Source organism: Thunnus maccoyii, chromosome 2, assembly GCF_910596095.1.
Source record: "Thunnus maccoyii chromosome 2, fThuMac1.1, whole genome shotgun sequence".
NCBI classification, from domain to species: domain Eukaryota; kingdom Metazoa; phylum Chordata; class Actinopteri; order Scombriformes; family Scombridae; genus Thunnus; species Thunnus maccoyii.
The window spans coordinates 1,291,175-1,306,881 of NC_056534.1; the positions used below are offsets into that span (position 1 = coordinate 1,291,175).

The 15,707-nt window shown below is 38.6% G+C and overlaps 2 protein-coding genes across 2 annotated transcripts in view; one reads left to right on the forward strand and one right to left on the reverse strand.

The window, feature by feature from the left end:
* Positions 1-15,707, forward strand: part of LOC121907047 (NACHT, LRR and PYD domains-containing protein 12-like) — a 63,670-nt gene that overhangs the window by 16,301 nt on the left and 31,662 nt on the right. The gene's annotated exons all lie outside the window — the stretch shown is intronic.
* Positions 235-13,498, reverse strand: traf5 (Tnf receptor-associated factor 5). The gene is made up of 11 exons (XM_042426550.1): positions 13,383-13,498; positions 10,039-10,311; positions 9,455-9,518; positions 8,292-8,393; positions 6,185-6,349; positions 4,545-4,622; positions 4,067-4,141; positions 3,869-3,961; positions 1,912-2,052; positions 1,584-1,746; positions 235-1,448 (listed from the first exon to the last, which is right to left on the reverse strand). The coding sequence occupies exons 2-11, from the start codon at positions 10,305-10,307 to the stop codon at positions 868-870; spliced, it is 1,731 nt and encodes a 576-aa protein (XP_042282484.1). The 5' UTR covers positions 10,308-10,311; positions 13,383-13,498; the 3' UTR covers positions 235-867.

Here is a 15,707-nt window from a genome sequence, read left to right on the forward strand (position 1 = left end):
CATCAAATTCCCTCTTTGTGTTTCCCTGTTGAGCTGCGGTGGAAGTATAGTAACAAAAAGAGGGACTAAAAAGACTGTAACGTTGAAAGATATCTACTTCATTTGACTTATTTGGACGCTGAAGCTTCATATTAGCTTCAGATAAACTTTTAAATACATTTTTGCACAGAAGGAGGACTGTGGATTTTGTCCTCCATCACTTCCATTGTAAGTGCAGTAAGGAGGAATGATTACAGCAAGAAAAACAGGTTTCACTGTTCATTTGGGCTCCTGACTGTTGTTTTAAGACACGCTACATCATTTGTAATAGCTTAAAAACATTTCTGTTCATATTATTATTGAATTTGTCAAAGCAGACAATCAGTAATCCTTCCATGTCAGTGTCACTGCTACAGACTGAACCCATGTGTGACTCCACCTTTATGAACTCATGCTGTTTGTACAAACGTACAAGATCTCAAAGACTCCAAACACAACAAATCCGTCAGGATGAATTTTGGGTAAATGTGTGTGGAATATTTCCATCTTATGGACTGATGCAGCTGTAAAACATGAAGTCTGTGGTTTAAATATTTCATCAAATAGCTTCAGTGCAGAGCTGCAACAACAGCATACAGTGTGAATGATACCAAAGAGGAAGGAGAACAGTTTTGTCTTTGTAACTTTAACTTTACATCATGACCTCGTACCAAAGGAACAAAGACGAATAATCCCTGAGTTGATCCTGAAGCTAAAAGCCACAATGTTTTAAAGCATCTTTCACATTAATCTGATTGCATATTTTGCTGAAAACAGTCTCATTGAAAACTGGAGCAGTCTGTGCGGTGCCAAAGTAAAATTAAAATCCTACAAGTGATGGGAGAAAGCTTACAGTTGATCTAAACCTGCCATATCCACCTTCACTTTGACGAACATTGTGTCGTCGATGACGTACGCAGCATTTTGAGGAGTTTCTAGCTTGTTGAGGGGGATGAAGCATGAAAACCCGACAGCGACGTTGCCGTCGGCGGCGGGTCGTTGGAAGCTTTTGGATGTTGGGTCGGGTCTGAAGCTGAGACTGCGATGGTTTCCGGCACCGCTTTGATCCAGAACAGACAGACACACGGTTTGTTTGAAAGGCCACGGCAGCAGAGCGTCGAAGTCTCCCGGCATCAGCACAACGTAAAGGGACAGGTGAGTCCCTCTGCCTTCGCCATCCCCGTTCAGATAAGCTTTGACGGCCATTTTGTAGCCACAGCGCCCGGTGTGGAATGGCACGCTGCTCAGGCACGGTGACTGACCTTTGGCCTCAGCTTCCTGCTTTTTCCTAAAATCCTGGATCTTCCAGATCAGTTTGCCGTCGTAGGACGTCGCCTCGAGCTCCTGCAGGTGCTGCATGTTACGGCTGAGCTGAGCGGCATGGACATCCAGGAGACCTGAGTGACGCTTCAGATTCTCCTCCAAAGTTCCTGAAAGAAGAAAACATCAGTGTTGAAGTGTATTTACTGATCATCTTGTCCAGAAGAAAAACAGTAACCTTCACTCCTGCAGCTGAATGTAAGTCTGAAGCAGGTTTATAGATGTAAAGATGCAGGTTTCGTTACCCAGGTGCTCTCTGAGGGCCTCAGCTGACGACACTTCCTGGATCACAGCATCCAGAGAGCTTCTGAGCTGCTCTAACTCCAGACCAGAACCGAGTCCTCGAGACTCCTGCTGGATTTCCAGCTGGACGGTGGACAGGACGTCCTCGTGCTTGCTCAGAGTCCTCTGATCATACCGGCAGACGGAGAGGTGACATGTTTATTCATGCTGCTCTGACACTGAGGCCTGCAGATCCTGAATCAATGACTTCTGGTTTTGTGATTATGTAAATAAATAGAGTTGATCAGAGACAGTAAGAAAAGTGACAGTAAGGATGAAACTTGTACTGACCTGAGCTGTGGAGACGATGTGTTCGTGGTTGTTGCTCTGTTGAAGCAGAGGTCTGATTTTCTTCTGCAGCCCAGCCAGCAGTAACGTGTCCGTCTGGACGTCCTGCTGCCTCAGCAGCGCCTCCTCCTGGAGAACATCCATCTGAGCCAGGAGAGAACAGTCTGAGGTAAAACACGTCTGTCACTTGGTTTATCAGAAATATCTGTGATTATTAGCAAAAATGAAATTTGTACTACGTGAAGGTTTATTTTCATAGAATCACAATAATGTGTCTCATTCCCATTCAGTACTTCTATATGTGTCTGGCCTGTGACTGACTGCCAACCTGTCCAGGTGTACCGAGCTGAAACAGACCCTGCACATGGTGAGCAGGTATAAATAAAGGATGGATGATACTTTGACTTGTTTCATCCCAAGCATGAAATAAAACTAGAGACAGACTGTAGAGACTTGAAATACACAGAGAGACGGAGGGAAAATGTTTACAGACAAAAGATACCACAATGCAATAAAAGATTCCTCTACTTTTTTAAGTTGGAAGATTTTAGGCTACACTACAGGGTACTTCTAATAACTTTGTAAAGATTTGGGGCCCTTTTTGCAACATGTCAAAAATATTGCAATCTTTGTGATGCTTTTTGGGTGGTGTGGCGGCAGGCGGTGGGGTTCGGGTTTGGGTTTTGTTAACTGTCTTGTCAGAGTTTGTTAGGTTTGTCTGTTGGGTTTTTCTTTTTTATTTCTCTCTCTGTTTCTTTTTTGTCCTTGTGTGATTTGTTTAGATGTTTGCTTTTTTTCTGGTCAAGTCATCTATGGGGATTTTTGTATTTGAACCTGTTTGATTTTTATCTCTTGTACATGATGCTTTACAATTTTCTATGTTTATATAAAAACAATTTTGATTGTAACCGTTTTAAAATGTGAATTTTTTGCTCTGAAAAACCCAATAAACAAGGACTAAAATAAAGATACCACGATGTGTAAATTCAAACTGATACCAAAACAAAAATAAAATAACAATAATAATCTAAGGCAAATAAAAAGATATAATAATTAAAATGATAATAATATGCAAACCAGTTATTGCTGCAGAGAGGTCATGATGAATGATGAAGAGTATTTGTATGTATTTATCCAAACAAACCAAGTAAACCAGTCAGACTTTAAGGGTCGAGATGATCTTTTTGTAAACGTATCTGTCTTGTTTTAACGAGGTGCATTTGTGAAATAATGAGAAAGTGGCGTGATATAACAAAATAAAAGATACCTTGTTATAAAAAGGAAAGTTTCTTGTAAAAATTTAATATTTAGTGTGTAGTAATAACGAGAAAAATATGTCATAATCACATAAAAAATATTATTATGTGAAGAGGAAAAAAAGAAACTCTTTGTGATGTTGCTTTAAAATATCAACAAACCAAAATTCACAAAGCTAACCAAGGCTGGATTACCAGCCAGGTTTACTTCACATCATCTGGCTCTACATATTCTGATCAATGAGTCCCATGTGAACGCCTCCATCCTATGGTCCTGATGTTGAAGAAGGACTTTAATAGTTTTAGTTTCTATTGATCTCATTTGTTGTAAAGTTGTGTTTTATCAAACTGAGGGACAGCTTGTGTTATTCCATCCTATCATGGAACACATGTGAGAAGCTGCTGCCAGAGACTTTTTGGTATTTTTCTGAGAAAATTACTTAAACGATAAATCAGCTCTGTCAGGAGGTTAATCTGGACATGACTAATAGAGCTTTTTTAAACTCTTGTATGGTGGTATATCCTAAATACAGTAAGTTTCTTTTTACATCTTAATAGACCTTTTGAATAAGTATGTGAGTATGGAGATTTCTAACAGACATGTTACTGTCTGTCTGTGTTCATCTTCGGTCACTCAGTAATGATGTAAAACACTAATTACAGACTCCTGTTTGAAGATGTGTTCTGAGTCAGATTAAACGTACCTGTTGTTCCAGGTTAGTGTTGCTCTTCAGAACCAGCAGCATGTGATGACTGACAGCAGCGTCTTCATGAAGCTTCATTCTCCCTCTCTTTTCCTGCACGACAACGACACCTGATGTCAGGTAATAATGTTATTACAGCAACACAGAGAGCTCTGCCTCCTCCCCGTGGTGTTTTACTCCTTCACTAGATGAACAGACCTGCACAGAGCAGCCGAACTTCTTATAAGAGCAGTCGATGAGAACTTCAGGACACGACTCTCTGTGCTCTGTCAGCTGGAAGAGAAACAGATACAACATGAACTCTCGTTAACGCATTTTCTACGTCTGTTATTTGTGAGTTGCAGACGTCTGACAGGCTGTTTGTGATAAACCTGCTTATGATTTCTCCATTTAAAGGTAGATAAAAGGCTAATTTAAGAAATAATATAACTGGTAATCTAATTTTATGCTGTTTTTCAGCAGGTTCAAGGCCTCGTTTCTCAATAATGATTGATCTTAGAAGTTAAGAGCGTTTCCTAACTGGAGCAGATTCTCAGCCCAAACTGAAAGTCTTACCTGTAAAACATTTAAATCTGGACCAGAGAAGACTCACATGTGCTCCGCTATGTGCCAGCAGGGACAGCCAAGGTCTAATCTGTGGATCTTTGTTATGTTTATGATCAGGTAACAAGCTCACCATGTGTCTGCGGACCTTCTGGGAACAGCTGTTCGGACAATTCACCTCCACCTCTGGACACACGCTGCACACATGATCCTGCAGAACACAGTCAGGACACATTGTCTCCATTAAGTGATAAGTTGTTTGATCCACAAAATGTCAGAAAATGGTGAAAAATGTTCCAGATGACGTCTTCAAATGTCTTGTTTTGTCTACAAAGTTATTCAGTTTACTGTCATAAAGACTAAAGAAACCATAAAATATTCACATTTAAGAAGCTGGAATCAGAGAATTTGGACATTTTCTTCTTAAAAAATGACAATTAATTGATTGTCAAAATAGTTGACAGTTGGTGCTTAATTAAATTAACTGATTAGAATATTGTTGCAGCTCTACTGAAAACGCCACACACTCACTCTGTCATGTCTGTAGGTTTACGGGCAGCGAGACTGAGAGTAACATCCGAACATGTTTATTGACAAGCAGTAAATGAGAAATCTTAAATTTATTAATTCAATTCAATAAACTACAGCTGAGGCTGATGGGAATGACATTAGTTCTGTAGGTGTTTGTTCATAAACCTCATAAGTATTGAACAAAATTAAAATCTTGACCAAATGACACTAGAGGCGTCCAGATGAAAAGTCAGAGGATCGAAGTTCTTACAGTTTATCCTGAGAGGAACATGAATGTGTGCACAAAGTTCTATGACAATCCACCTGATAGGTGTTGAGATATTTCAGTCTGGGTCAAAGTGTTGGACCAACAGACTGACATGGAGCCAGTGTTACTAAAACCAGAAGTCATAAAAGTTTAAACTACAACGAGACTGTAAACTAAATCTGGTCTCTGGCTTCTTTCTTCGCTGCGTTGGTTTGGTGACAAATAACAATGACGTTAGTGTTATCACAGTGAATCTGCAGGACTTCAAAAGTCTTAAAAAGCATTGATTTAGCTTTCCTCAAAAAAGGCATTAGAAGATATTTAAGTCTTAAATTTAATCACAAAGGTCTTAAATATTTTTCTCCAGCCTGACAGGCATTAATGTTAGTTATGAAATGGTTTTTAATGTGATTTTAGCAAAACTTGGCTGGAAAAGCCCGAATCTATTATTCCAGACATCTGACCTTATATTAATAAGTTATTTTTTAATTGGTTAATCTGTCATTCATTCATCTGTTGCTTTTCTGCTGCTTATCCACATCCAGGTCCTGATTAATTAGTTATATTCTTGTTATAAACTGCCAGGAAGTAATGACAAAAATGTGAAATAAATTTAAATAAACTGACATTTATGGTGCTAAACTGGTGTTAAAAATGTTTCATATTTAACTTGGTGAAGCTGCAGAAACCCTCTATCATTTGTACTTTTTAGTATTGATGGTTGCCAATCATCATCTGTGACATTAAAACTTTACATTATTCATAAAATTGAATTAAATACATACACACTGGCCAAGTAAAACATACTTGGCCAATAAGCTTTATTGGCCAAATATGTTTGAAAACAAAAGGAGTCACATATAGTGAAAGATACACAAACAGAAGCCTCACAGCTAAACAAGCACAGCAGGCTAACGGTTCATCCTCTGACTGGGTCAGAAGAGACTCTGTTGGACTCACCTGGTACTGCTGTGACTGTTTGGATGTGACGTTACCTGGATGAGGCTGAGCTGCTGCGGCTGCCTGCAGTGTGGGCAGGGCTCCATGCGGTGAGGGCAGGTGTTGCTCAGGTGTTCCTGCAGGTTTCTCCTCTGTAGCGTTGCGCTGCAGCCTGGATTGGAGCACTGCAGCTGCTCATACTGACACGACCTCAGGTGCTCCTGCGGAGGAGAAATGATGCTGCTGAAAAAACAAACTGTAACAGATGAAAGATCCTGGAGGAGATTCAGATTTAATACAAACATTTTAATATAAAATGAAGGGACCTTTAAAATAATGTTCTGGAAACGCTATATTTTGAGTAATTAGCAGTTAATTGATTGAGAATGATGCAGTTCAGTAAAAATTACTGAATTACTGAGACTCTTGACAATTCCTTAGCGTGTGTGTCAAACTTCATATCAGCATGTTAGATTTTTTCAGTAATTTCCTAAAAGTAGCTGCTGTGCTAACTGTTAATCATCAGACATGCCTTTTTGAAAGCATTATGTAATTTGTTAGTATACAGGAAATGTGCTTTATATAAAGTTTTTAAGAAACAACCTAATATGCTAACATGTAGTTTGACACACAAAACTAAACACTCGAAACTTACCAACTAAACCACCTTAACACTTCTTCATATTTTTCTTATATAATTTGTACTAAATTGCACCCCCTCTCTGTAAAATGTCCTAAAAGTCAACCCTTAAATAGCTGCAAATAAAATTTAAAAAGCTGTAAAATAAAACGTCACCAAGTGGTCTTTATTGATATTAAGTTCAATGAAGTCTAAACTATTAAAACAGTCTACAGCTCTGTTTTTAAATACTGTGACACCTTGTTTCTCTGATATGGGTATGACGTAATGAGGTCTTATTTGGGGTGGTCATGTGATTTTTGCAACAAACATCTTGCTGCAATACTTTTTCATTGAAAGGTGGACACGGTGTCGAGTCGTCTGCTTAGAGCATAACATCTCTAGTTAAATGATGGCACGCAACTTAGATTTCAGTGAACTAGTGGAATAAGACAACATGGATAATAACCTTAATGCATCTTGATTCACCGTTTACTGTTGTTAAACTTATGGATGTTGAAAAAAATGTGACATATAGTTTGATATTCTGTCTAAATGACTTTGGCTGCTGCTGAAGGACAAGTTCACAGTTTTTCAAGTCTGTCGTTAAACCAACAGTCAGGAGCCCAAATGAACATGAAAGCTGTGTTTCTTGCTGTAATCATTCCTCCTGTTCATACTGACCATTAGAAGATCCCTTCATAATGACCTTACAATGGAAGTGATGGAGGACAAAATCTACAGTCCTCCTTCTGTGCAAAAATGGATTTAAAAGTTTATCTGAAGCTAATATGAAGCTTCAGCGACCAAATGAGTCAAATCAAGTAGATATCTTTCAACGTTACAGTCTTTTTAGTGCCAAAGTTCCTCTTTTTGTTACTATACTTCCACTGCAGCTCAACAGGGAAACACTGTCCGAGGAAACACAAAGAGGGAATTTGATGCTAAAAAGACTGTAAATGTGTCAGATATCCACTTGATATGAGTAACTCAGACTGCTGAAGCTGAATAGAAGCTTCACACAGACTTTAAATGACTGTGTGGACACACTGTGGATTTTGGCCTCCATCACTTCCATTGAAAGCACATTTGAAGGATCTTTTAATATCCAGTATGAACAGGAGGAATGATTACAGCGAGGAAAACCTCTTTCACTGCTCATATGGACACCTGACTGCTGGTTTAATACACTGGGAACACTGGGAACTTGTCCTTTAATATGAAGCCTGTAGAGCTATTTCATGTATCACAGACGCCATCTTGTGACCTCTTTTGGTAATGTTTTGAAAAGTCCTAAATACTGTGGATTTGGAAGCTCAGCAGTATGTCTACTGTACATAATTAACATGTAGGTTTATTCCTTTGTTCCTTTTTGTTTTAATGTAGACCACACACACTATATCCACCCAAATCAGTCTGTGGAATAAATGTTTACTGGTCACTAAATTGCCTGTAATGTCTGCTGTGACCAAGTGAGCTCAAATATAGGATAAATATGTCTATAATAATCCTTCAGACATGAGCTGCTGGAGTATAAAGTTTACCTGCAGGTGGTGTAAGGTGAGGACGGAGGTGCAGGATGGGGAGTTGGTACAGTAAACCTCTAAACCGGAGATTTCTCTTTTGCAGCAGTTGTCCTGGAAAACCTGCAGGGACAAAACTCTTTGTTAGTATATACAGATATAAATGATACAATTTATTTATTGATTACAGACTAACATGCCAAAGTGAAAACACTTATTTCCAACATGGTCTCAAGATGTTAAAAGACAAAGAAACATAAAGAAACACAAGACATTTAAAAATAAAAACTAAACAGTACAATCCTGAGATCCAGTTTAAATCAAAAATAATGTGACTTCAATAAGCTGCTCTCATTTTTAACATCTGGATGTGTAGAAGTCTGTTCCTCAACATGGCAGCAGTGTAAAAACAGGAAGTTCTGGCTACATTATTCACTCAACACACACTGGCTCTGCTGTTACAGTGACGCTGAGTGTGGATCACCCTAACCCTAACGCTAACGCTATTCCCTAACCCTAACCCTAACCCTAACCCTAACCCCTAACCCTAACCCTAACCCCTAACCCTAACCCTAACGCTAACCCTAACCCCTAACCCTAACGCTAATGCTATTCCCTAACCCTAACCCTAACCCTAACCCCTAACCCTAACCCTTACCCTAACCCCTAACCCTAACGCTAATGCTATTCCCTAACCCTAACCCTAACCCTAACCCCTAACCCTAACCCTAACGCTAACCCCTAACCCTAACGCTAACCCCTAACCCTAACCCTAACTCTAACGCTAACCCCTAACCCTAACGCTAACCCTCATCTGCTGTCAGAGGAACTAAACAATAATGTGACATAATAACATGAATGAATTGTGTGAAAATATATAAATAAACCAATTATTTGTGAAATAATTTGACAGTTTTATTAGTTTGTTTTTATGTCACTAATGTATTATATTTGACACTTTATGCACATGATTATTTCATAGTCTTATTTTACGCTCTGGAGGAATGACATCACAACATTTCATGACAGTTTTTGCTATTTCTTGTGTAAAAGTGTAAATCTGATTTGAGGCACCTGAGGACAGATCAGTGAGATCTTTAAGTGATTAAACTGTGAAAACACATCTTATCAGTTAAGTCTAAATGTATTTCTGTGTGTTGGTGTGAATGTTCATGTTTTCTGACCTCAGCAGGAGTGATCACGTGTCCGTCCACCGGACACGCCGGGCTGGACGGTGAAGAAGTCTCCCTGAAACACAAAGCAGACACACCGCAGACTGAGAGAGGAAGATGGTCGATAACGAATAACGATTCAGACAACTCAGGTACCAGCGAAATGAGATCCTGCTCTGTTTGAATTGGTGTAGTTGCCATGGTAACAGTCATCAGAAGTTCAGTTATCATCATCATCTCACACAGATTTCACACAAAGAAGCACAAGTTTGACATTGTTCACTACAAACCAGGTATGTTTTAAAGTGGACTGTCATCTTAAAATGTGTTTTAAGGTGGTATGTCTCAGTGTAAGCATATTTTTAGGTAGAATGTGTCATTGTGACTTAAGGTGGACTTTCTCAGCACATGTATGTTTTAAGGTGGATTGTGTCATCATAAATATGTTTTACGGCAGTCTGTATTATTATGAAGTGTATTTTTAAGGTGGTCTGGGTCATTGTGAGAATGTTTTAAGGTGGACTGGGTCACTGTGAGGGTGTTTTAAAGTGGTCTATGTCACTGAAAGGTATATTTTAAGGTGGACTGGCCCATACAGCAGTCCTTGGAGGCAGTGGAAGCAGTAGATGTGTCCGCAGGAGTTCTGCTGGGGGTTGAGCACGACCCCTCTGCAGACGGGACAAACAAACTCCTCCTTCAGCTTCAACACAAACTTCAGGCAGTGCTGGATGGAGGTCAGCTCCGTCTCCCAGGAGCTCACGGGGCCCGTCGACCTCATCCTGGACTCCTCAGACCTCCTCAAGGACTCCTCAGACTGCAAACTGGACTCCTCAGATCCTCCCGTCTTTGTGTCTGCTGTGGCCATGAGCCTGCAGGAGGCCACACCGAACAGATAAAGGTGATTTAAAAGACTTGGTGAGAGATTCGCTAATTTTAATTTCCATTGTTTGGATCCCTCGTTGCTCTCCAGACTAGTGAAATGAGAACATATGACTCTGTATTGACATTTTATAATTAAATTAAAATGATGACTGGATGCATGTGTGTCTACCTGACTGACAAATTATGATCAATCTGTCACTGTCATTGTGCTTAATCATGTTGATTTGTTGTGTCTGTAAATCGAAATATGGCAACTTTTTAAAAATGATAAAAAGCAGATAGAACAATAACTTTTCTTGCCTAAAAAGTAGAGCTGCAATGATAAGCTGATTAGTTGCCAACTATTAAGTTAATCACCAACTGTTTTGATAATCGATTAATCATTTTGCGTCATTTTTTTAAGAAGCAAATGTACAAATTCTCTGCTTCCAGCTTTTTTAAATCTGAATATTTCCTGGTTTCTTTAGTCTCTATGACAGTAACTGAATATCTTTGTGTTGTGGACAAAACAAGACATGTGAAGACGTCGTCTCTGGGAAACACTGATCAACATTATTTACCATTTTCTGACATTTTTAAGACCAAACAACTGATCGATTGATCGAGAAAATAATCAACATATTAATCCATAATGAAAATAATTGTTAGTTGCAGCTCTACTAATAAGAGTCGTGTCAGAGTTTGTGCAGCTCCAACAAGCTCAACCAATCAAATGGTTCTGTTTGGGTTTCACATGTTAACGTCCTCAGTGAGTGATATCAGCCTGAGAGGCAGAACTCTCGGTAAAGTTCTTTATATAATAGAACTGAAATGGTGTGTTGATGCCAACAACAACAACGACAACAACAACAGTACTTCCAGTCAGCCATGGATGAAGCTGCTGCTGAGTGCAGATAACAACAAAGTACGTCTCTAGTCTCAAAGTGCAACACAGAACATAATATTCATGTATGAGTCATCTTTAGCCAAATGAGTAATAAGATAAGCTGTTACTGTTATCCATCACTTATTAATGGGAAAATGACATCTGCCTGCAGCTACAACCCCAGACAGAGTTATAAATAAATAAGACATATAGGCCTGTGTTTCCACTGCGCCACTTAATGACCCTCCAATGAAAAGTCCTTAAAAACCTCATTGCCTGCCAACTCCTTATTTATGGATTATGAAGTTTGGACAGTGAGTGTTTATAATAATATTACATAAAGGTATTTTTTCTTTGATTTTTCATTTAAATATATATAAGTAGCATTACAGTTTCAATTGTATATCCTCACTAGACTCTATAACAACGGCGTCCAGCTGCCAAAATCCAGATGAGAGTCACCTTCAGTTATGATCTCACAGCTACAAATCTTAAAGGACGGTTCATAATTTTTCATTTATGTCATAAACCAGCAGTCAGGTGTCCATATGAGCAGTGAAAGAGGTTTTCCTCACTGTAATCGTTCCTCCTGTTCATACTGGATATTAAAAGATCCTTCAAATGTGCTTTCAATGGAAGTGATGGAGGCCAAAATCCACAGTGTGTCCACACAGTCATTTAAAAGTCTCTGTGAAGCTTCTATTCAGCTTCATCAGTCTGAGTTAGTCATATCAAGGTGATATCTGACACATTTACAGTCTTTTTAGCATCAAATTCCCTCTTTGTGTTTCCTCGGACAGTGTTTCCCTGTTGAGCTGCAGGTGGAAGAATAGTTACAAAAAGAGGAACTTTGGCACTAAAAAGACTGTAACGTTGAAAGATATCTACTTGATTTGACTCATTTGGACGCTGAAGCTTCATATTAGCTTCAGATAAACTTTTAAATCCATTTTTGTACAGAAGGAGGACTGTGGATTTTGTCCCCCATCACTTCCATTGTAAGGTCATTATGAAGGGATCTTCTAATGGTCAGTATGAACAGGAGGAATGATTACAGCAAGAAAAACAGCTTTAATGTTCATTTGGGCTCCAGACTGTTGTTTTAAGACACACTTGAAAAACTGTGAAGTTGCCCTTTAAGAATGGAGTGACTTTTATTTTGCCCCGAGTTTCACCTCTCAGGCTACATATAATCTATTGTCCTTCACTCTGATTGGTGGAAGTTGTACCTGCAGTTCAACAGGATGACCTGCAGACATTACTCAGGGTTAAAAAATAATGCAAACTCTTCTGCGTGTTTTTACAAAAAAGTCCTCGTGAATCTGTGTGTTTTAGTAACAATGCGGCTGATATTCTAGAAGATGATCATCAGTCACAGATCAGACAGACAGAACAGAGCTGCTGGTAGTAAAGATGGAAATATAACTTTCTATCATCAACTATCAGGAAACTATGGCAACATTTTTAAAGTAGTGTTAAAGCATAAATCATACAACTGTTTACATCTAATTTGAGAAGCTTAATAACAAATTTCCCTATACGTCTAATGGGCTCTTATCGATTTATTGGTTTATAAAAAACTGTAAATGCAGGAAATAACATTCGCCTTTTAAAAAATGAAACTTGGACTTCATGTCTCTTCTGAAAGCAAAGCTGCACTCGACTAAAAGAAAAAAGGAAATAAAATTGTTGAAAAAATGTATGAAATGAGATCATAACCGCGCGCGATCAGGCGTTATAAATTCAAATGTCAGCGCCACGTGCTGACACACACGCACACATACACACACACACACACACACACACACACACACACACACACACACACACGCACGCACGCACGTTAAAATGTGACTGTAATGATAATGACCTCCATCAACAGTCAATAAACACATTAAACACATTACAGTCAGTTTGTTGAGATGTTTGAGTTTGAGGGGAATCCCCGCTGCTGCTGCTGCTGCTGCTGCTGTTTCTATCATCCAAACTGAACCAAACATCTGAAATCTGTTTTACTGCGTTCATCACTTCAACTACAGTTGATTTATTTCACACTTGTAGACTTTCAGCTTCTGTGTAAAGAGTGAAAGTCGGGATGTTCCCGCTGAGGAAAGGAGCGTCTTTACTTTCAGTTTCTTCTCAGAACAACATTTCACACACACACACAAGTCACATTTTAGTGGATTTTCTTACCGAGTCTCTGAAATCCCTGAAATCACCTCCTCACCGCCGGCTGTCAGTCACAGCTGATCGATCATCATCCGGTATTGATTATTATTCATGGTCGATACGATACAGCAACGCAGCTGTAGAGGAAACTACAGGAAGTGACTTAACATCAACAACCTGCTGCTGCCGCTCTTATTACTTCTGCATAATAACATATATCATATATCATATATCATATCATATCATATCATACTATATAATATAAAAGAAAAGAAAGAAAATATGAATAAAGAAAACAATTTTAAAACAATTGTGACCACCTGTGACAAAGTCAGTGAACAGGTCTGTTAATTCTGAGTATATCTGGGTCAAATTTTAACATAATGGGTTTTTAGTGTTCAAACTCACACATGAACAGATTGTTATTGCACAAGTGAAACTAGTGCTGTAGAATAACTTCCTATTTTTTCTGATTTGATGCAACAGGAATCCACCGTTCTGACTGCAGTCAAAACATGCTGTCAGCAGTCTTCAAAAAGTCAGTCAAATGTATTTTATCTTGTTTCAGATGTTTGTTGGTTGTCTGATCACATCTCCACTGGAGAATGAAAGCAGAGCTGTGTCCTGGCAGGAGGCAGCTCTTATTTCAGTTGTCCTCTTACTGCAAATACGAGGACCAAGAGCACAAATACACACACTTTCACTTTGTTGGACTAGACTCTTTCATGCAGTGCAGATTTAAATGCACTTTGTCTCTTTAAAACAGAGTCTGGAGTGTGTTTAGATAAATGACTGCTGGCTTCTCAGGATGTGATGCAGGCCTGTTGCAGCCTATGCAGGCCCATCACTGTATTGCAGTATCTTTTTTTTTTTTTTTTTGGCAATGTTTATTCAAGATTCAAGATTCAAGAACTTTATTGTCATTATGCAAGCACAGCTAAATTGCTATTGCGTCAGCGTCAAATGGTTCAATTTGAGGTTCACACACATTTACTTCGCAGATTATTATATTAGTACAAAATATAAGCAATATAAAGCATAAAATGTGATTAACGGTTAAAATACATTACATACAATTCAAAAGTACAGCAAAGGTCTCATGTACAGATATAAAGTGATGGAGTATTGGAGTGTTGAATGACACGTGGTTGGTATAGAAATACTAAACATAATCAGTGGCTCAAAGTGACATATAAGTAAATAAATATTGCACATGCCCAGTGATGGCAGCATATTAGATGTCTGAGCTCAATAGTGCCACAGCTTTTGGGAAGAGGCTGTTATTCAGTCCATTTGTGCGTGAACGGATGGGAGGAGCTTAAACAGATGGTGTGTAATGTCATTTATGATGTTCTTAGCCCTCCTCACACAGCGAGTGCTGTGAGATGTTCTAGTGATGGCAACTCAATGCCATAGATGTACTGTGCTGTTCTCACAACACGCTGGATGTTATTAATAACAGAGAAAAGATAGATTTGAGTCCATTTTTCACAACCATTTAGTATTAGAAAAACACATTCAGCATTAACATTTAATTGCAGGGTATAAAGGAGTGAGGTCTGCATACTCAACAACATTTATACATGTTTTAGAAAAGAAGAATAACATAAACTTTATGTGTCTTTCTGTCCAATAATGTTCAAATGTCTGAATAACAGAATTTAAAGACGGCAACATGTGAGGGCTACAAAAAGTGGACAAAATAGGCCTGTATTCATACAACACTTAAAAGTATGGGCCCTGCCTAAAAATACTGTTTAAAAATCATTTGATGTAAAATGAGAAAAGTAAGTTTGATATATACAAAGAAGATAATGTAGTGGGTTGGAAATGCCACATGTTGAGGTTTTTTTATGTTAACAGACACCCAGTAATTATTTGAACTAATCTAATTCTGTTTCTAGTTTTGACATCAGGTCAATACTCAAAGACGTCAGAGGATGGCGCTCTAATGCCACTGTGGACACCTGAAGAGCTCAATGCCCACTGGTTGGAGCAAAATTCAAACTTTGGCTCTCTCCCTTATTAATCTACAGGTATGTTAAAAGTTGCTTTTCTATTATTAGCTTTGTTTAATATCTAATGTGAAGGCATTACAAATCGTTCTGTGAAATTGTGACACGGTTTTGAGATGTATCTGGAACGTTTTTTTTGTTGCTGTGTGTCTTGGTGGGCGCTGCCATCTAGAACATTTACTTCCGTGAATTTCGGTTTTCTGTCTTGTCAATGGAAGTTACAGACAGTTGCGTATGGTAACATACGAAAATGTGTTTAAAGATTGTTTTAAAGTATAAGCCAGTCAGTCGTGAGTTAAATGTGAAGAGAAATGCTATATTCAAAACAGTTTCA